This window comes from Chelonia mydas, chromosome 3 (genome assembly GCF_015237465.2).
Source record: "Chelonia mydas isolate rCheMyd1 chromosome 3, rCheMyd1.pri.v2, whole genome shotgun sequence".
Classification (NCBI taxonomy): Eukaryota; Metazoa; Chordata; order Testudines; family Cheloniidae; genus Chelonia; species Chelonia mydas.
The window spans coordinates 162,916,444-162,938,830 of NC_057851.1; the positions used below are offsets into that span (position 1 = coordinate 162,916,444).

General features: G+C 41.5%; 1 protein-coding gene across 3 annotated transcripts in view; it reads left to right on the forward strand.

Moving 5' to 3' along the window:
• The window catches only part of KCNH1 (potassium voltage-gated channel subfamily H member 1), a 302,534-nt gene that overhangs the window by 153,904 nt on the left and 126,243 nt on the right, over positions 1-22,387 (forward strand). For all 3 annotated transcript variants that reach the window (XM_043543694.1, XM_043543695.1, XM_007058018.4), the window contains 2 exons: positions 3,488-3,687; positions 12,932-13,184. In XM_043543694.1, coding sequence (XP_043399629.1) covers positions 3,488-3,687; positions 12,932-13,184 — 453 coding nt within the window. The remainder of the gene's footprint in view (positions 1-3,487; positions 3,688-12,931; positions 13,185-22,387) is intronic.

Genomic DNA, 22,387 nt, shown 5'->3' on the forward strand with positions numbered 1-22,387 from the left:
AAGAATCCACCAGAGTCCTTGGTAAGTTGTTCCAATGGCTTGTAACTAGAGCTGGACAAAAAACTGATTTTTTCAGTTTTGACCAAAAATTGTTTTGTTTCTGGTTGACTCAAAAAACAATTTTTTTTTCTTGCTGAAATGACCCCCTGCTTCCCAGTTCCAAATTTTATTCAATCTGATCTGAAACATTATTTTATTTTTGGAGTGATTTTTACCCTTTGTGTTAAATCTATGTAAATTTCTAAATTAAACATTGTTTCAAAACAAAATTGAAACATTTCTCTTAGAAAATGTTGCAACAAACCATTTTGACTTTTTTGAAGGGGGAAAAAAAAGAAAACTCCCTCATTTTTTCTGCCAAAATTATTTGCTGAATTCAACCTGAATTTTGTGACCAGAAACTGCATTTTTCAGCAAATAAACTGCTCATTGAATTTTTTTTTTTTTTTTTTTTTTGCACAGCTCTGTTAATTCTCCGCAATGTTAAGCATTTTGTCCTTATTTGTCTAGCTTCAACTTCCAGCCATTGGATCTTGCTATACCTTTGTCCGCTAGATTGAAGAGCCCATTATCAAAGTTTTGTAGGTACTTAGTGTGATCAAGTCACCCCTTGACTTTAATGGAAGGGTTTGTCAGCATAAGGACTAAATAAAAACGGATGAGGAAGTGGTCCAAGGGGTTTGTCCAAGGTCCAACCAGCTCTTGGTTATCTGATTCAAAACCCCGGCCTTCCTGTTTTTCTTTTCTTTATGGTGTTCTGCTATGCTTGCTCTACGTGGTTAAGTTAGCAAATATATGTATGTTAATAGGGTTATGTATAGTTATGTTGGGCCAAATTCTGAAGACCTTACTCAGCTTTTAAGCAGTGCTTATACTAAGACACTATGGATCCCAGAAGAGGTGTGATTGAGTTGAAACTGACTAAGGTCCTCAGGATTTGGCCCATGAATACATAAGTATCGGAGCTTAGTAAATTATTTATCAAAAGGACCCCTGGACGCTTTATACAGTGGTGACTGAAGTAGGGGGAGTGGTCCAGTTACATTCCCCTAGCACCAGCCCCCTCTCCATCTGTGCAGAAGGGTAGGTGGAAAATGGGCAAGCTGGTTCAAGCAGAAAGGATTTATGAGTTCTGAAAATGGTTACGCGTCTTCAAGGAGGCAGTTCCATGCATAGCCATGTCCTCCTGAGAAGGCCCTGCACTGGACTAAATCCAGATTGAACCTACTCATCTGATCTCAATGGCCTAGGGAGAAAAGGACAGTTCTGCAAGTACCTACAGAAGATGATGAAAGACTTTATCAGACATAAAATCTTGCAGTGTTCTAGTTGGCTTAAGAGCAGCCGACGCAGTTATGGAAAGCAGGTGTCACTGGAATATATTCTATGTATGGTGTACAGAGCTTTAAAAATGTATTTGATTCTAAGTAACCCAAGTGCTAAGCCTATTTGCCAGAGTGAACAGTACCTGTGCAGCTAGGCTGCCTCACAAGTGACTCCTTCCCACAGTTTAAATATTTAGGTGCTGAGCCCTAGAAAGGCAGGACTGGATTGAAATATAAGCTCTATTATAGATCTGTGCCTAGGGTCCTGGCCTCTGGAGTCATGGAATGACCTCAGAATATGAGCTTTCATGTTTTTTAAAGTTATGTCTCTAAGCCTTGTGGTTGTGAACAAAACCTTGGAAACATGAACCAAGTGTAACTGGTGCTGCCTGAGTCTGTAGGCAGGCTAAAGTAGTACTCCAAATTGATTTGAGAGCTACTCTATTCACTTTACTGGGTTGCTAATTCTGACGCCCTCTACCCTCAGGAGCCAACATGAGCCCATTGGGGATGCTGTTTATGGAGGCTCTTGCAGCTGCCACCCCATTATGGCTCTGCTGGCCTGGTGTTAGAAGGGGCCCCCATTCTGAGGTATGTAAGGGGGTCTAGTCCTTCCTCCTCTGGGGCAGACTACTGCTTGGAGGAGCAGGGCCACAGTTGTGGGAGTGTGGCCTAGAGGTGTGGGGGTAGGGCCAAAGGGTGGCCTCTGTGGGGTGGTGTGCTTAGACTCCCAGATTGCCTTAATTCAGCCCTGCTAAACAGAGTAAAACCATTTAAATAGGTGCTGTAGTCCTGGCCTAAATAACAAGATTCTCTCTTAGAGAAGTGAAGCAGGAGAGAAAAAGGGAAAGGGGCAAAGGAAAGAAGATGGTCGGGGGGGGGGGCAGGGAAATGACAAACAGAGAAGCAGAAAAAATGCGGAGAAGACGAGGTGGGTTAGAAGCAGGTACCCGCTGCTCAGCCAGGGCTCAGTTGCTGCTTAGATAGCCTCTCAGGCTGATTGCACCCTTGGTTGTCTAATCTACTCTGATGGTTTCTTGGCTTTCCTTTCATTGAGCTGATCTGCTGCTTCACTATGCTCCCCAGGTCTCTTTTCTCAGTGATGATTACATACAGGTGGCTTGGGTAGGGCACAGAGATGAGGTAAGAGACCTTGAGAGAGGCTGCCTCACATTGTGACCATGAACTGTAACTCCAGCACCCTGTATGTCGTTAGGCTGGGTGAGTGTCAGCCGGAATGCCTGCATTCTAACGCCTTGGGTGAATGGATTTTTTTTTAAGCGCTTTGTGTCTGTATCTGACCTTCTGCCTCTGATTTTTTTTTTTTTAAAAAGGAAATAAAAAAAAGACTCAGTTTTTATTACTTTAATAAATTTTGAATAAATAAACCATGTGGCCATTGTAAGTAAACTGACTGTCGTCAGAAGGCATACCCCAGATTCTGTGTTTAGGGAAGGGGATTGCTCTAATTCTCATTCTTACCTGAGACCTTGCTGTTCCTTCTGCCTGAAGAATATTAAAACATAATACATCTGCATTATTACACTTGCATTTATAAATCACTGACCCATGGTGGTTGTGTATTCTATTCCATCTTGTGCTTTGATGCGTTGTTGTTGTCACACTGAGGTGGATAATGATGGCTCGACTGACTACTGTAGTAATGCATTTAAAGCTTGGAAATGTATCACTGATGGCATTTTAACGCTGGAGCGATAGACCATAGATGAAATTTTAAACTATTTACTGTCAAACTATTTGGCTTAACATTCTTTTATCTTACGTTTTGTTTTTATATGGTTTTTGATGCTACTGAATTGTTTGATGGCCAAAGACAAATGTATAGAATATGTTTCGGTAATTCTCTTTCACCTCCCAGTACTCACCATCATAAATTATACAGTCATCCTGAATTTGTAGTGCTACAAGAAATGTTTATATTTGTGTTTTATAAGATTTTTACCAGCCTAACTTGGTGAAGTGATCACATATACTTCTGAGGACCTGACATTACCGTTGCCCTTGGCTATATGGACACACAGACATATTGAGAGGGCAGACAAACCAACACAGCATATTATTACATAGCTCTCCAGTCTGCTGCTCCTTGAGACTTTAGGAAAATACCTACTGACCTTTTTTTTTTTTTCTTTTGTTTACAGCACTTCTGTATGCCACCATTTTTGGTAACGTGACAACCATCTTCCAGCAAATGTATGCCAACACAAACCGGTACCATGAAATGCTGAACAGTGTCCGGGACTTCCTTAAACTCTACCAGGTGCCCAAAGGTCTGAGCGAACGTGTGATGGACTATATCGTTTCCACTTGGTCAATGTCCAGGGGGATAGATACTGAAAAGGTGAGAGAATGCAACCTGAAGGAAACGTATTGCTTACTTAAAGCTCTTCCAAGCTCGCTAACCATTTAATCCCCAATGTTGATATTTTTAGCTGTTGAATTATTGAGATGCCAAGATTACATCAAACAAACAAAATGTGCATTGATGATGATAGGTTTTATATTTTCATAGGGCTAGAATGTGCACTGATCATGTTTGAGTATCCAGGAGGACAGGGCACAGGCAGCCTTGCTTTCCTTTTCACCCTCCGTGCCAGGGGCCAGGCACAATTGCAGTCTCTGTACTCCAAGGGTGTAGGGATTGGTCATATCCTGGGCCCTAAGGGATGCATGCCACCCAAAATGAGGTTGGGAGGAAACAAGGTCATGTTGCTAAGGGGAGTTTGCCTGACCTCAGAGAGAGGAGCATGTTTTAACTATGTGGTTTTGTGCACAAGGTGCACAGGCTGCTCCTGTCACATATTAATAGGGGTGTTGATTACCATGTAGACGTACAGGGTATAGATTATTAATATAGGTTAGCTATTCTAGTAATAAGATAGTTTGGGATCTACCTTTTACTAGGGGACTAGTCTCATCTTAATTCATTGGATTTACAGGCACAACTCCCATTGTGTGTATTGAGATAACAAATACCCCTTCAACAAAAGAAAATTATCTTTAGTCCCTTCATATTAGGTGCCTACTTTTATAGAGATACTGTTTTTCCTTTTGTTAGCAGACAAATGAGCATGGTGTGTGTTCCAGGGTTATTAATTCAGGAAATTACAACAATGTTCCAATCACCAGGCTTCTGGTTGGTTGGTTATTTTATTGTTCAAAATGGTGGATGATGTGATTTAAAACAAACTCATTGCTCTCTCGTGCTTAAAAAGTTGTTAGAGATGGGCTGAGCAGATGCAGCCTGGAGATGGTTGTCTGGAGTCCCATAGGAACATGGGACTGTTTGACTTCCTGATGGGGCTCTTTAGCATTGCTTTCTGCCACCTGGATCCCAGAGTGCAACTCGAGGGGGTATTGTCCAGAGCAGCAGTTCTCCAGGAGGAATGATATTGCAGCGCTGGACGTTACTGATCAGCAGCATATCCTCACAAATACTGCTTTCTGTGGACTTCAGGGAAGGATGTAAAGCCACCTGGGAAGGATGGTTGGGGGACACCCAGGGCACACAGTACAGCGGGATGCTCCAGCAACAAAAAGTAATTCTGCATGTTTAAAAAAAAAAAAAAGTATTCATCCCTGGCTTCCCCTGCTTAACATGGAAATACTAGATATGTACTGCTGAGAATGACTTTGGAGGTAGCAAGACTCAAATTAAATCACATCTGACTCATTTCACCTTCTAGAATTATTTTAATATGAAAAGTCTCCAATTATCAGAATCTCAGAGAGCATATGATGTAGCTTTCAGTAACTGACACTTTGGAAGCTTAAGCGCCAATCTTTATGGTTATAAAACAAAAACAAAAAATCAGCCTCACCATTTATAACAAGGACTAACAAATATACCACTGACTAATGTTTGTGCCACTCCATAAATTCTCAAGTCTGAGCTCCATTGATTTTTGCATTCATACACAACTTCCAGAATGCTGGATAATGAATAAAACATGGTATCACTTCCACATGCCTGCACAGCTGCCATTGTTAGTGTGTAAAATAATGCAACCCGCTACAGGTAAAACAAATATTTAAAGGTGAACTTATCCTCAGAATCAATCTTTGTAATATGGTACTTTGAACTCATGCTGATTGTGCATAAGTCTGGGGATGAATAACAAACTAAAAGCAAAGGCAAGCCTGCATGTTTTGCAAATGTCATTCTCATCAAGAGCCACGGGTTCCTGGTTAAAAACACTAACTAATCCATGATGACCCACATTTGGCTTCTTTGTGATACTGATACAGATGAAAGGCTACTACGGTCCAGGAATTCTCATAGAAATCAAGGGTTACCGATAGTGGGTTTAACATATTTGAAAGTCTGAAGGCAATCCCCAAAACTTCTCTAAAATGGGAGTGAGAAATACAATAATTTCCTATTCGATAGGGGGAACCAGAAGCGTTTTGGATGAGAGTTTCATAAAATCGTCTCCTCCTTCCAACACCAAGGTTGGGTAGGGCCAAAGTTATGAGAGGATTCCATCCACCTCTGTTTTGAGTTGTCATTGCACCCTGTAGGGGAGTTTCCTGGATGGCTTCATATACCATGTTGTACCACTGTCTCCATGGATGTCTGCTGCCTGCCGCTCCATGCATTATTTCCATACAGAACAATCTTAGGCAGTCCGTTTTCAGTCATTTTAGCAACATTGCCAAACCATTGTAGTTGGCACCTTTTTGATGCTCGTAGTTGCTCATTGTACTTCTATGGGTGTTCTCATTTCTTTAGTCTATCTAATCTTGTCATGGGGCAAACAACGCATTTCAAATATTTGCAGCTGTTGCCCCAGATGCTTTATCAGTAACCATGTTTCACAACCATGAAGTAATACGGGTACAATGCACATTGTATATAAACTAGTTTTAGCGGTCATGGACATGGTGAGTTAAGGGTCCAAACAATTTTATTCAGGCAAGTGAACATTCTCCTGGCAGTAGCTATCCACTTGTCAATGTTGTTTTCATAGTAGCTGTCATACCTTATGATGGAATCTAAGTAGCAAAAACTCTCTCTTTGTTCAGTGTCGACACTGTTAATGATGAGCTTAGCCTGTTTCTTAATTTTTGATGGTTCAATTAGTTTGGTCTTTTTGTTTGTTCAGTTTTCATCTCCATTTTGTGGCTGTTGTATATAGGTTAGTTGTGGCTTCTTGGTTATATTCCTCCAGGGGCCTTACCATTATGATATTGTTTGCAAAGTCAAGGTGATGAATCATTTGCCCTGATATCCTGTGGCCTCCACCAATGTTGTTAAGGAAATAGGACAAGAAATTTTCTAAGTATAGAGCAAAAAGTGTGGGACTGAATATGCATACCTGTTTGACTCCAGTTTTCACTTCAAACCACTTGGTCAGCTCACCATCATCAATACTGCTGGTTTGTATTGTATGCCTTCATAAAGTCATTGTTAGCAAAATCAGAGTTTTCCTGCAATTGCCCCAGTTATAACAGCACTGACAATATGTATGTGACAATAAGATATTTGTGGGGGGGGGGGTGTGCATACGCACGCACGCACATGCTTCCTAGGCTAATCTCTGAATGGCAAGTTTCTGCAAATATGACATGTATGTGTGAACATACATTGCAAGTGTAAATTGTGTAACTGCACAGCTAACTACCTCATTTGTGTGTGTCCAAGCCAAATGTTGTTCCCTCATTCCTAATGAGGAAATGTAGAGCCTGAAAAGTTGCAGAACTACTGAGGTTCTGCTGCTCAGCATGGGCAGACTGGAGAGATCATCAAATAGGGTCCATGCCCAAGCACCACAGAAATGTGTTTCTCAGCCTGGGGCTGCATCCTGTGGTAGCATGGCTCCTTAGAGGTGGAACTAGGAAACTTAAAGCTTTAGTGGAGCTGCAACAGATCCGCTTGTCTCCCGACTAGGGAGCCATGGTAATAAAGGAGACTCTTATAGTGGCTGTTGATTAGTTTTCTTCTGGCACATTGCACTCTTGGTTGTAGAACTCCATCCCTCCAGCTCTGTAGAGGACTCATGAGCAGCCTGGTACCTAGGCTTTGGCCAGTGATAGAAAAATGTGACCCTGTAGGCATATTTGCATACACAAATAATAAGCTGTATGCGGGGATGCATGCATATAGTTAACATGCCATATAGGTGTCTATCTTTGAAAATATGGGCCTTGGAAATTAAATTTGTACCGTGGTGGTCCCTTATAGTCTCTGGTCTCTGATAAGTCTTAACTATTTACTGTTTTACACTTGCCCCTAATCCCCATGAGCTTTTGCACTGAAACCACCACCCTCCTTCCATGAAGGGAAGGATGCATGGGAGTAACTTTAGAGCTTATGAAGGTTGTTCCTTAATTGGATGAAGTAGTTACTTTTGAGAAAAATGAGGCAAACACCATCTGCTCAATTAGACCTATTTTCTCAAATAGTGAATGTTGATGTCCAGTTCATCAGAGATTAATCTGAGGAGATACTGATGAGTGATGAAAGTGGACAGTGGAAGCATGTGACTAGGAGAACCAGGCAGAGGAAAGGACGGGGCAGTGAAGGAGAAATATTGCTCAGGAACAGGTTTGCGGAGTTGGAAAATGGAGAAGGGGCACAGCAGGTGGTCACTGAAGGTGAGAGGGCAAGAAGAAAGAGAAGAGCAGATAGTCCTATTGGAAGAAGGCAAGAGTCAATGGAGATAACACTAGATATAAGCCCCAGGAGGATACGGGATGGGTTGCAGAGGATTGCAAGGGACAATAGGAATCCAGAGGACTTGCGGCCAGATGGAACAGGGGATAAACTGGAGAATCACACCATCGCTAGGAAACGGCAGGTCTACGTGACTGGGGATTCATTACTGAGAAGAACAGACAGGCCTGTAACAAGAGCTGATCTAGAGAACAGAAGGGTGTGCTGTCTGCCAGATGCTAAGATATGGGATGTGGACCTGAGGCTGAAGAGGAGCCTAATGGGAGCGGGAAAGAATCCCCTAATTATCCTTCATGTGGGAACAAATGATACGGCTAGATTCTCTCTGGAACGTATCAAGGGAGACTATGCCAGGCTGGGAAAGACGCTAAAGGAAATAGAGGCTCAGGTGATCTTCAGTGGGATTCTGCATGTTCCTAGAGAAGGGAAAAAAGGTGTGACAAGATTGTGATGCTCAACAGATGGCTCAGGCAGTGATGCTATAAGGAGGGCTTTGGGATGTATGGCCACTGGGAAGCATTCATGGACAGAGGACTGTTCTCTCGGGATGGACTTCACCTGAGTAAGGAGGGAAATAGACTTCAGGATGGAGGATGGCACAACTGATCAAGAGAGCTTTAAACTAGGAATTCGGGGGCGATGGTTGGGAGGTCTCCCAACCAATCTCCACGCCAGTTATTCCCTTTGAGAGGGAAGAAAACGAAGTAAGAAAGGATACAGCCGTGGGTAGGTGAATGGCCATAAGGCGGAAAGGCAGTGTACATACCAAGCTAACAGGTAATATTGGCGGTAGAATGTCTGTGCCCAATCAGGTAAAGAATGTGAGTGAAGCCAAACGGCGCAAATTAAGATGTTTGTACACTAATGCGAGGCGCCTAGGTAACAAAATGGCGGAACTAGAGCTACTGGTGCAGGAAGTGAAACCAGATATTATAGGGATAACAGAAACATGGTGGAATAGTAGTCGTGAAGGGTATTGAAGGGTGTGTGCTGTTTAGGAAAGACATAAATAAAGGCAAAGGTGGTGGAGTAGCATTGTATATCAATGATGAGGTAGACTGTAAAGAAATAAGAAGTGATGGAATGGGTAAGACGGAGTCTGTCTGGGCAAAAATCACATTGGGGAAGGAAGCTACTAGAGCCTGCCCTGGGATAGTGCTTGGGGTATGCTATTGACTGCTGGGATCCAATGTGGATATGGCTAGAGACCTCTTTAATATTTTTAAAGAAGTAAATACTGATGGGAATTGTGTGATCATGGGATACTTTAACTTCCCAGATATAGACTGGAGGACAAGTGCTAGTAATAATAATAATAAGGCTCAGATTTTCCTGGATGCGACAGCTGATGGATTCCTTCACCAAGTAGTTGCTGAACTGACAAGAGGGGATGCCATTTTAGATTTGGTTTTGCTGAGCAGTGAGAACCTCATAGAAGAAATGACTGTAGGGGACAACCTTGGTTCGAGCGATCATGAGCTAATTCAGTTCAAACTAAATGGAAGGATAAACAAAACTAGATCTGTGACTAGGGTTTTTGATTTCCAAAAGGCTAACTTAAAAAAATTAAGGAAATTTAGTTAGGGAAATGGATTGGACTGAAAAACTTGTTGGATCTAAATGCGGAGGAGGCCTGGAATTACTTCAAGTCAAAGTAGCAGAAACTATCAGAAGCCTGCATCCCAAGAAAGGGGGGAAAAAATCATAGGCAGGAGTTGTAGACCAAGCTGGATGAGCAAGCATCTCAGAGAGGTGATTAAGAAAAAACAGCCTACAAGGAGTGGAAGATGGGAGGGATTAGCAAGGAAAGCTACCTTACTGAGGTCAGAACATGTAGGGGGATAAAGTGAGAGAGGCCAAAAGCCACGTAGAGTTGGACCTTGCAAAGGAAATTAAAAGCAACAGTAAAAGGTTCTATAGCCATATAAAGAAGAAGTGGGACTGCTTAACACTGAGGATAGAGTGGAGGTTAAGGATGATCAAGGCATGGCCCAATATCTAAACAAATACTTTGCCTCAGTCTTTAACAAGGCTAATGAGGAGCTTAGGGATAATGGTAGGATGACAAATGGGAATGAGGATATGGAGGTAGATATTAATACATCCGAGGTAGAAGCCAAACTCGAACAGCTTAATGGGACTAAATTGGGGGCCCCGGATAATCTTCATCCAAGAATATTAAAGGAACTGGCCCATGAAATTGCAAGACTGTTAGCAAGAATTTTTAATCAATCTGTAAACTCAGGGATTTTACCGTATGACTGGAGAATTGCTAACAAAGTTCCTATTTTTAAGAAAGGTAAAAAAAAAAAGTGATCTGGGTAACTACAGGCCTGTTTGACATGTGTTAGAAAAATTTTTGAAGGAGAAAGTAGTTAAGGACATTGAGGTCGATGGCAAATGGGACAAAATACAACATAGCTTTACAAAGGTAGATCATATCAAACCAACCTGATCTCCTTCTTTGAGAAGGTAACAGTTTTTTTTAGACAAAGGGACCGCAGTGGATCTAAATTACCTCGATTTCAGTAAGGCATTTGATACAGTTCCACATGGAGAATTATTAGCTAAGTTGGAAAAGATGGGGGTCAATATGAAAATTGAAAGGTGGATAAGGAACTGGTTAAAGAGGAGACTACAGCAGGTCACACTGAAAGGTGAACTGTCAGACTGGAAGAAGGTTACTAGTGGAGTTCCTCAGGGATTGGTTTGGGGATCGATCTTATTTAATCTTTTTATTCCTGACCTTGGCACAAAAAGCAGGAATGTGCTAATAAAGTTTGCAGATGACACACAGCTGGGAGGTATTGCCAATACAGAGAAGGACCGTGATATCATACAGGAAGATCTGGATGATCTTGTAAACCGGAATAATAGTAATAGGATGAAATTTAATAGTGAAAAGTGCAAGGTCATGCATTTAGGGATTAATAACAAGAATTTCTGTTATAAACTGGGGACGCATTACTTGGAAGTAACAGAGGAGGAGAAGGACCTCGGAGTATTGGTTGATCACAGGATGACTATGAGCCTCCAATGTGATATGGCCGTGAAAAAAGCTAATGCGGTCTTGGGATGCATCAGGAGAGGTATTCCAATAGAGATAAGGAGGTGTTAGTACCGTTATATGAGGCACTGGTGAGACCTCATCTTGAATATTGTGTGCAGTTTTGGTCTCCCATGTTTAAGAAGGAAGAATTCAAACTGGAACAGGTACAGAGAGAGGCTACTAGGATGATCCGAGGAATGGAAAACCTGCCCTATGAAAGGAGACTCAAGGAGCTTGGCTTGTTTAGCCTAACTAAAAGAGGCTGAGAGGAGATATGGCTGTTATCTATAAATATATCAGAGGGATAAATACCATGGAGGGAGAAGAATTATTTAAATTCGGTACCAATGTGGACACAAGAACAAATGGATATAAACTGGCCATCAGGAAGTTTAGACTTGAAATTAGACTAAGGTTTCTAGCCATCAGAGGAGTGAAATTCTGGAACAGCCTTCCAAGGGAAGCCATGGGGGCAAAAGACATAGTTGGCTTCAAGACAAAGCTTGATAAGTTTATGGAGGAGATGATATGATGGAATAGCCTAATTTTGGCAATTAATTGATCTTCGACTACTAGCAGCAGATATGTCCAATGGCCTGTGGGATGTTAGATGGGGTGGGATCTGAGTTACCCAGGAAAGAATTCTCTGTAGTATCTGGCTGGTGAGTCTTGCCCACGTGCTCAGGGTTTGAGCTGATCGCCATATTTGGGGTCAGGAAGAAATTTCCCCTCGGGGCAGATTGGCAGAGGCCCTGGGGTTTTTTCACCTTCCTTTGCAGTGTGGGGCCTGGGTCACTTGCTGGAGGATTCTCTGCACCTTGAAGCTTTTAAACCACGATTTGAGGACTTCAGTAGCTCAGACATAAATTAGGGGTTTGTTACAGGAGTTGGTGGGTGAGATTCCATGGCCTGCGTTCTGCAGGAGGTCAGACTAGACTATCATAATGGTCCCTTCTGACCTTAAAGTCTATGATTCTATGAAAGCTTGTGATCCCAAATTCCTATTCATTTGTACAATTCCAGAGTTTTCACTAGTAATTTTAAATTTGTATGTACACTGGCAAATCCATTGTCCCCACTTCACCCGTGTCTGTAGCATATCAACAATCTCTCAAGGTAGATGTGACATTGGACACAACAGGATCACTAATGCAGTGGCACAGATATATACGCACAAAGACAGAAGTATGTTAATAAAAAAGTCTTGATAAACAGAAACCCATTAGGATGGTGCACTAGAAGAAATGTTGTCCCTGGAAGGTTAAAGATTCCCCATTATGGAAAACCAGGTGTAAGCCAATTTATCTCCCACACCAAGGACTCTGTTCATTCTTGCTAGCGGGTGAGGTGTTTATACTTCTGTAGTTCGCCCCGATGGGTTAATACATTTTCTGATTATTTAGCTTAAAGGAATCCATGACTCCCCTTACCACGCACACTCCAAGTAGGTAATGCACTATGCATAGTTTGTGCATTTTTCATGGAATTTTCCTATTAAGAATGAAATATCCATCAAATACAAGCCCATGGCATTAGCAGTCGTTTCTACACAAGCTTTGTGCATCACTGTGCTGTTAATTTTACTGTTTTAAATACCTGCAGCATTTATTCTATAATTCAATATCCAGCAGAGCATGTTGCTGAGAAAAAAACATTATTTTCCTTCTAGTGTTGTAAAGTAGGCTAAGTTAATGTTATGGAGCTTTTTCTTTTAACTGAGGGTGGAAATGTATGAGAAGAATCCCATAGTTCTTAAACTCTGCTATAGTTTAAAAAAATGGGATCACACCAGGAAGGCAACCGTCCGATAGAATGCTCCAGGACTCTTGCACAGAAACTGATGATCTAATCTCCTTTTAGGTTTTACAGATCTGCCCTAAGGATATGCGAGCAGACATCTGTGTGCATCTGAACCGCAAAGTTTTCAAGGAGCACCCAGCATTCAGACTGGCTAGCGATGGGTGCCTTCGAGCCCTGGCCATGGAATTTCAGACTGTACACTGTGCCCCCGGGGATCTGATCTACCATGCTGGCGAGAGTGTGGACAGCCTTTGCTTTGTGGTTTCAGGGTCTTTGGAAGTAATCCAGGACGATGAAGTTGTTGCTATTTTGGGTACGTCTCATTGTTTATAATGCGTGTGCGTCCCTAATATAATGCTAATCTTCTGCATTTCTATAGCACCTTCCATTAAAGAGTCTCACCATGCTTTCAAACCCTTAATTAATTTAGCCTCACAATGCTGTGGTGAGGTATCTGTGTGTTATCGCCCCCCTTTAACAGATGAAGAAACAGAGGCAGAGAAGAGATTATTTGTTCAAGGTCACACAGGAACCTGGCACAGAAGCATAAAATCCTAGAATATCAGGGTTGGAAGGGACTTCAGGAGGTCATCTAGTCCAACCCCCTGCTGAAAGCAGGACCAATCCCCAACTAAATCATCCCAGCCAGGGTATTGTCAAGCCTGACCTTAAAAACCTTCAAGGAAGGAGATTCCACCACCTCCCTAGGTAACCCATTCCAGTGCTTCACCACCCTCCTAGTGAAAAAGTATTTTCCTAATATCCAACCTAAATCTCCCCCACTGCAATTTGAGACCACTGCTCCTTGTTCTGTCATCTGGTACTAGTGAGAACAGTCTAGATCTATCCTCTTTGCAACCCACTTACAGGTAGTTGAAAGCAGCTATCAAATCTCCCTCCCTCCTCATTCTTCTCTTCTGCAGACTAAATAATCCCAGTTCCCTTAGCCTCTCCTCATAAACCATGTGCTCCAGCCCACTAATCATTTTTGTTGCCCTCCCCTGGACCCTTTCCAATTTTTCCACATCCTCCTTGTAGTGAGGGGCTCAAAACTGGACACCGTACTACAGATGAGGCCTCACCAAAGCCAAATAGAGGGGAATGATCATGTCCCTCGATCTACTGGCAATGCTCCTACTTATACAGCCCAAAATGCCGTTCGCCTTCCTGGCAACAAGGGCACGCTGTTGACTCATATCCAGCTTCTCGTCCACTGTAATACCTAGGTCCTTTTCTGCAGAACTGCTGCCTAGCCACTATGTCCCCAGTCTGTTGCAGTGCATGGGATTCTTCCTTCCTAAGTGCAGGACTCTGCACTTGTCCTTGTTGAACCTCATCAGATTTCTTTTGGCCCAATCCTCTAATTTGTCTAGGTCCCTCTGTATCCTATCCCTACCCTCCAGAGTATCTGCCACTCCTCCCAGTTTAGTGTCATCTGCAGACTTGCTGAGGGTGCAATCCACGTCTTCCTCCAGATCATAAATGAAGATCTTGAACAAAACCGGCCCCAGGACCGACCCTTGGGGCACTCCACTTGATACCTGCTGCCAACTAGACATGGAGTCGTTGATCACTGCCTGTTGAGCCTGACAATCTAGCCAATTTTCTATCCACCTTATAGTCCATTCATCCAGCCCATACTACTTTAACTTGCTGGCAAGAATACTGTGAGAGACCGTATCAAAAGCTTTGCTGAAGTCAAGGAATAACACGTCCACTGTTTTCCCCTCATCCACAGAGCCAGTTATCTCATCATAGAAGACAATTAGGTTAGTCAGGCATGACTTGCCCTTGGTGAATCCATGCTGACTGTTCTTGATCACTTTCCTCTAAGTGCTTCAGAATTGATTTCTTGAGAACCTGCTCCATGATTTTTCCAGGGACTGAGCATAAGAGCATCCTCTCTACCTCATGTGAGTCTGTGTAAAGGTGCATGCACATCACCTGTGACTGTTTTCCAAAGCACTCAGTCCTGGCTTAACTGTGCTCCCATTGAAGTCAATAGGAGTTTTAACGCTGCCTTCAGTGCGAGCAGAGTTAGATCAGTGCTGAGTGCTTTTGAAAATTGTACCTATAATTTCAATTCAGTTTAAAAAAAAAAGGGGGGGGGGTCTGTTTAAAACTAAAAGCAATTCTTGTGGGATCACTCAGGAGAAGCTTTACAGACAATGCTGTCACTCTTAACCAGGTATGTGTTATAATAAGCAAACGCTAATGTCGTTTATAATCCCTTTTCAAAACAATATTCTATCTCCCAAGGTCAAAGTAATCTAAAAATGTAGAGGATTTAAACTAGGAATGGCGCTCTAGGTTGGAGGCATTAAAACCATACAAAGAGCTTGCAGTGATGTGAACAACACTGTGAAGGAGAAAAGACGGATAATCCAGTAGACGTAGCTAAATCATGAGGTGGCTAGAGCATTGAAAACGTGGTATTTATCCCTTGATTCAGTCTGACCTTTTTGTGAAAAGATGGAACCTCACGGTGGCTTAAACCAGTATCTGTCATTCATACCAGCCTTAAAAAACAAAAACAAAAAACTCACCAACCCCATAACCTTAATCTTTCAGAACAAGTATACCCAACTCTTCTACGAGAAATTTCTACTGGCAAAATAAAGCTACTGTACTGGGCTCAGTTCTCCACTGTGCCTGAGCAGAGCTGCGTAAGTAGCGTGGTTAGCTTAGAGGTCTGGAGAACTTTGCCTGTAATATTTTACTCTCATTTTTGCACACGTGTAAATGAGTAAAGATGGTGCAAGGCAGTGAAGTAATCAGGTCTATTTTGTTCTATAGCAAAGTGTACGTGTGTGTAAAATACATGTAACAGTTTAATCCCGTAAGATATTGAGCAGCCTCTGCTACACCTGAAATCACACATCCAGGCAGACACTTATACCATTTTCACATGCTGACTTTAGTAATTCATATGGCTAATGTGAAACAATGTCTTAAGTTGAAGTATCACCTTGTATCCCATTACCCTATTTCCCCGCCACTATATTCTTCAGAAGAACACAGACTATCTACTACTGTGTTTAATTTAAACTGAAAGGAATTGAAATAGGCCATTAAGCTCTTCTTTTTTTAAAAAAAATATAAACAAATTCCTTCATGTTAGCATCACCATCTACCCTTGTTTAACTTTTCACAACTATTTTTAAAAGAAGTCAGCATAAATTCCTGAAGAAATTAATGTTAAGGAAACCTAAGGCCCCAATGCATTGACAGCTGATGTTGTCACTGATAAAAGATTATGGATAAATAAATAAGGCCGCTCATTCAGTGCCTGAATGAATAGAAATATTATTTTGTTATCACTGTTCTCATGGGACAATAAATAGATTGATTCCCTTGATATTCCCCTCCCCCCCTTAAATAAAACTTGCAAGCAGAAGCAGCTCCCATGGCAGTTTGAGTGGACCCTGTGTTTTACTTGTGAGACTAATAGACTAAAGCAAAAGTCAGGAGATTTGGGTTCTGTTTGTGGCTCTGCCAGCACTAGCTGTGGGAATTGGACAAGTTGCTTAGGGGCAAATTTTCTGTGTGGTTTCCAACCTGAGGAATTCACCTCCCTCTGGGCAAAGTCAGGGTGTGGAGCCTTCCATGGAGGCTACTCCAGCCCATTCTTCTGTGTCAGGTTGGAACAGCAAGTTTTCTGGCGCTGCCCCACTTACCCTGCACCGTAGCATCCAGTGGTATCTCCAAAAACTGAGCTCTGCACAGCAGAGGGGATATGCACACTCCCATGCAGTCTTGGCGCTTTCCCTTCCTCCACCACAGCAGAACATCATCAGTTCCATTGTCAAGAGTGCCTCCAAAGAGGCAGGGATAGGGTTTCCCCTTTAACCTCACTTCACTGTCGTTTTCTTATCTGTAAAATGGGGATTTTTTTTCTACTCCACAGGACTTATAAAAGTGCTTTGACACCCTGAGATGGAAGGCACTACAGAGGGGCAAGGTGTTATTTATTTAAATCTAGTGCATTTCAAAAGTATATTTTGCATATAGATTGTTCCTTGGCCTGACCCTGCATACCTCCCAATTTGTGGGAGTTGGGCCTGCATAAGGAATACAGGTTCTGGTGCTATAAGTGTATAAAAAAGCACCACCAATTTTTTTACAACTAACTTTTGTATAAGTCATGTACAATTGTTCTGTTATCTGAAATGAAAGGTTGCTTGTCAGTTCTTAACCCCTTCCTTTTCATCTGAGGTTATGACATGGCGTACATCCAATTAACATTGCAGGTAGAATTTCTCAAAAACAGGCTCTCACCATTGATTCAAAGAGCTAATTCTGCACCAGGCAGGAATACACCACCAGCGAAGAGTGTGGCCTAAATTCTGTCTTCATACTAGTCCACACAAGTTATTCAAATGGACCTCTGAAGCAGGCCCAAGAAGATAGCTTTCTGTTAACATTCAGGGAACACTTTTGAATCACCCTTTTCTGGATAGAATATACTAATGAGTCTGTTCAGGCAATGTTCCATCCCAGCCAATCAATTGAATTACGTGTGGGCTCTTTTTTTAAAGAAATCCTAAATACAAATGTACATAGTAAATAGTAAAAGGCCCCATTCCTGTGAAAAGTTATCTGGTTATTTAATTTTACACATGCGGTGTAGTGTGTTGGAAGTCAACGCGGAAGATTTAAACACATGTAAACCTTTTGCAGGACTGGGGCCTCCCACTGCTTTCTACATGTTGAGTGACTTATGAGGCTTAAGACTGTTGCTAGAGCTGAGTGAATAACAAAAAGTTTTCCCCGAACAATCATTTAGACTTTAATACAAATGTGCTTCAGCTCTGTTTGCTCCCCTTATGCATTTGCTTCCCATGAACATTCATGCAACACATATAGCCAGCAATAGTACTCACTGAGGAAAAAAAACCCTATTCTGAATTGCATGAGAAACATGATTGTTGCTGTATTGTTCAGCCAGGAAGCAGACGTGATTTATGTCACTAATCATAACTAAACAACACAGCTTGAATTTTAAATATCAAGCATCAAATAGGAGCCCATAGAATTCATGCAATTTGTGAAAATTTGTAGGATAATTTTGACTAATGAACACACTGGGGGAAATTATAATCTCCTCAATTATTCCAGGAACAAAAAAAAAAAGATAAATTAATAAAACAAGCATTGCAATTAGGAATACATGCTGTCTTCCTTTGCAATAAGTTGCATCTCTAAATTACTCTGTGTGAATGTTGTACAGTATTATCTAAAATTAAGACAAGCTGCCCTTAATCTTCTAAAGATTTGAACCAATTTATAGCCAACATTTTCTAGTACTGAAATTATTTACCCTCAAAGGACAGCATATTAAAAGTGTGGTGCAGATCGCTGGTGTTTGGAATACACTGTGTACTCTTGCATAATATCACTATAAATCAAGTCTACCTAGTATCCAAATAGAAAGTCTGGTTTCAGTTCAAACTCATCTTCTCAGAACAAGTGATTGACTTTGACTTCAAAATGGAGTGACTCACAGACTGGTGTAAAAGAAAATTACATACATGGCAGAAGAGAAGAATCAGGCATTTTCTGTGGCCATCTAATTAACACGCATTCCTTGGTAATTAGAAGGGGAGGGAAAGGCAGATAAAGAGCATGGTCAAACAATTGATGTATTTTACAGGATTCGTGGTTTGTTGTGATAGAAATTTTTGTTACTGTTGTCTGATTTTTGTATCTTATTTCTTTAACTCTATAGAAACTTTACTTTAGTAGCATTCATATAGTACAATAATTGTCTGACACTTCACAGAATTACAGGACAAGAAGTTCTCTGGAATAAGGAGTTTACCATAAGCTCACGTATTGTTATTTGTGATGATGTGGGAGCTAGGGAAAGGGGAGAGACAGCAGGGAAGGCTGTTGTTTGTATAAGGGTTATTTTGTATGTTTAAGGGTTTTGGTTTTTTTTTTTTTTTAAATGGGCAGGTGTGAGGCCAGGGATATGTAGATAGGGTAAGCATGGACATTAGTTGGAGAGAAGTTACCCAGGTAGTTTTTGCAAATAGTGTTAGACAACTTTTTCAACCCTTAGGTCCTCTGATCTCCTTAAGGATATTCTTTTGTGTGGGAGTACAATTTGAAGCTAAATAATACCTTTAAATACATTCATGAAAGAGCCATAGACAATCACGTATATGCTCCACTGAAATCAGAGGACAGAATTTGGCCAATCATATTTTTAGGTTTTCTGGATTTTCTCTCTGGGTCTCAAACAAATACTTTGTTCAGTTTTCTATAGCTTTCTGGCCCTTCCACTCACACCATTACTTAGTACTATAAGTGTGCTCAGTACTTTTGCAGTAGGCAGAAAGTGCAAGACAAATAACAGAATCCCTGCCCTGAGAAGTATTATAGGTGGCACAGGTAGCCTGACATCCCATTATCAGATCTTGTTTCCGGTTGCTTATAACTTTGCTAAACTTTAGCCTTTGGGGCTGAAATTTTCAGTGCTGGGTTTTTGTCTCAGGCTGAATCTTTTGGGAAATTTTTCAGCAGAAATGGTTCAGCTGTTTCTCAGAACAAGGTGAGAGGAAAATACATTGTTTTGTCCATGTAACAAAATTCTTACAGATGTTTAGTTGAAGAGCTATAGAGCCTCAGTGCTATGGAGCCAGGGACATGACATTTGGCAGGGGCTGGCTGTCATGTCAGGGATATGTCTTTTGCCCTCCCCATTAAAATCTGCCCATATTTGGCTCAGATGCAAGCCTTTGAAAAAATCATAGTTTGAATATGCACAGTAGAGACTTGTTAGTCTGGCAGCTAAATTCTCTGACGATTCCATCCGTTCTGAGCATGCTCCAGTCTGGGACTGAGCATGACTTTCCCTGCAATGTGGGGAAAAATAGTATGTGATTATGTAAGTAAATACCATGTCATAATGCATACTCACAATGGGGCCAAATTAAGGTGCAAAGGTAACCTGAATTCTGGCATTTCCTAACTTCTGAGTGCTTGACTTTGCAACCTTAACATTCTTTTAATGTAGTTTCTGTGTGTAATACAGCTTAAAGACAGGCAGGTTTACAATACGGTCGAATGGTATGGCTCAGTAATATCCGGGGAGCCATAGAGTGTTGTGCAGTCATTGTATCTGGAATATTTTATGGAAAGGGTAGGTTTTGATGGAGGATTTTGAAGGAAGAGAAAAGGCTTGGCATATGTTAACTGGGAGGATGCTCCATGCTTAGGCATTGGGATGAGACAAGGTTTGCAGTTGTAAATAGAGGAAGGAGAAAAAGGGTATATCTATACTTGGAGCTGGCATTGTGATGCCCAGCTCTCATTGTACCATGGTGGTACGGGCAGTGGCGCACGGCTGGATGAGCTAGCTGCCCCGAGTACAAACCTAGCCACTGGCACATACTTGAGTGGCTAGTCTGAGTTGCTGCCTATGTTACTGTGGCTATGCTACCCTTTTTAACGCACTAGCACAATGAGAACTAGCGTGAGCATGTCTCCTCAAGCTGGGAATTGCACTCTCCCCAGCTAAAGTGTAGACATACTCAAAGGAAGCCTTGAGGAGTGAGTGGGTGGACTAGATAGTCACTGTTAAGAAACGCACTACCACATTCTGCTTGTATGTATGTTTCTCTTCGTCATCTGCCTCTTCATATCTCCTTCCTGTTGCCATGCGAGATGACCAATCTGCTGCTGTCTCTCCAGATGTAGTCTAGATAGTTTCTGTTTTTTATGGAAAACCACTTAGGAACAAAATTATATATTTATAAATAACTTCTATAAATAGACTATCAAATGATCAATAGAATGCTTTGTTATAAAAGCCAATAAATAGTGTTCAACCCAAAGGCAGTGGCCCCTAAGCAGGAATATTTTTGCCCCTCCCCCACAACTCTTACTAAAAAAAGCAAATGGGGGCCACCTTAAGCTGCTCAGAGCTCTAAGCCATTGCTTAGTCTCCTTATGCCTAACACTGGCTCTGGTTCAGCCTCTTCGGTGACGAGATACATAAATACCTAGACGTGATCAAGAATGCTCTGTCTCTCTTTTAGTAGTGGTAGTAAATAATAAACAATGTAGCCTAAATCTGACTTTTTTGACATGAAAATGGAACTACCAGGGAAAACCCAGCTTGCTGGAAAATTTGAAGGAAGGAAGCAAGCAAAACTGTCCAAGCAAAAGCTGGTACTTGTACTAGACCCAATCTCTTATGTTCAAAGATTGCGTTGTGGATTGGGATAGTATGGCCCAAGGGATCAGCAAGATCCTGTGTATGTCTTGGAGTTGACCAAGGATAGGAAGCAGGAAGTCTGTATAGCCTTGCGGTATGGGGCCTGAGAAATTGGTCTGGTGGAGACTTATTTTAACCTGAGATCACTGGAGTGGGCAATGGTCTGAACCAGTTGTTTGCTTTAACGGGTTTAATGAATGCAGCAAAATGCCTGAGCTGTGTTTGGTAAATTCCGTAGAATGACCACTGTAGAGCATGATATAGCAAACCTTTACTCACGTGAGTAAACTTATTCACACAAGTAGTCTTTGTTGATTATGGTGGGCTGCTTATCTGGGTAAGGACTGGAGGGTTGACCTGTTAGTCTGTTACAGAAACTCTTAATATCTTAAAGACTTTTTTTTACAACATTTAATTGAACAAAGTTTTTTGTTTTTAATTAGCACCTCTGAAATATTCCCAAGATAAAAAGAAATGCTTTTTATAAGCGTTCAGGAAACACTCAGACTGCTTACAACAGATCATTTTAATAAACCATGAAAGAATATGTAGCACTTCTATAGTTCATGGATATCCCTACGTTTTCAGAGATTCGCTTGGCATTTAGATACACAGCTCCTACTGGCATAAAAAGAATTCAGTGGATTAGTGCAAGTTGTTTGGCTAAATTCTGTTTGAGCCTTTGCTATCCACTGATTCTTGTTTACTAAACTGACCACCTTTTTATTAACCTGAGAAGGCTGTAGAAAATAGTGAGCGTCCTGTCTTTGCTCAACCAAAGCTATAAGCAATGACTGGATGCAGAGGGTACACTAAGTGTGATAAGGCCATAACTATCCTTGATGTTAATGACAAAGGCCAACAATTCCCAAATTGGATGCATAAAATGAATAAAATGGGTCTAATTTTCAAAACATTCCCAGTTCCCATTGAAGTCCATTAGAGTTGTGGGTGATTTCAAAATCAGGCTTATTTTTCCTTTTAGGTGCCTAAATATGGAGCTAGGTACCTACCTTTAAGCACTCACTTTTTGGAAATGTTAGACCTCATTTTCAAATGAGGGCATGTAAACTGAGCCCCCCACCAAATATGTGCAGGAAACAGCTGGGTGTTTGCTTATGCCAATAGGGGAACTATTAATAAATACCTGTTTGTGCATCCAGCTATCTGATTCTGTGCACAGAGTCCACATTTGCCCATGTGTGGGGGCAGTTTAGTTGCCCAACCAATCATTTGATCGCAAGCGTCACTGTCTCAGCTCCATTACATTTATCATGTTCTCACATTCTGTG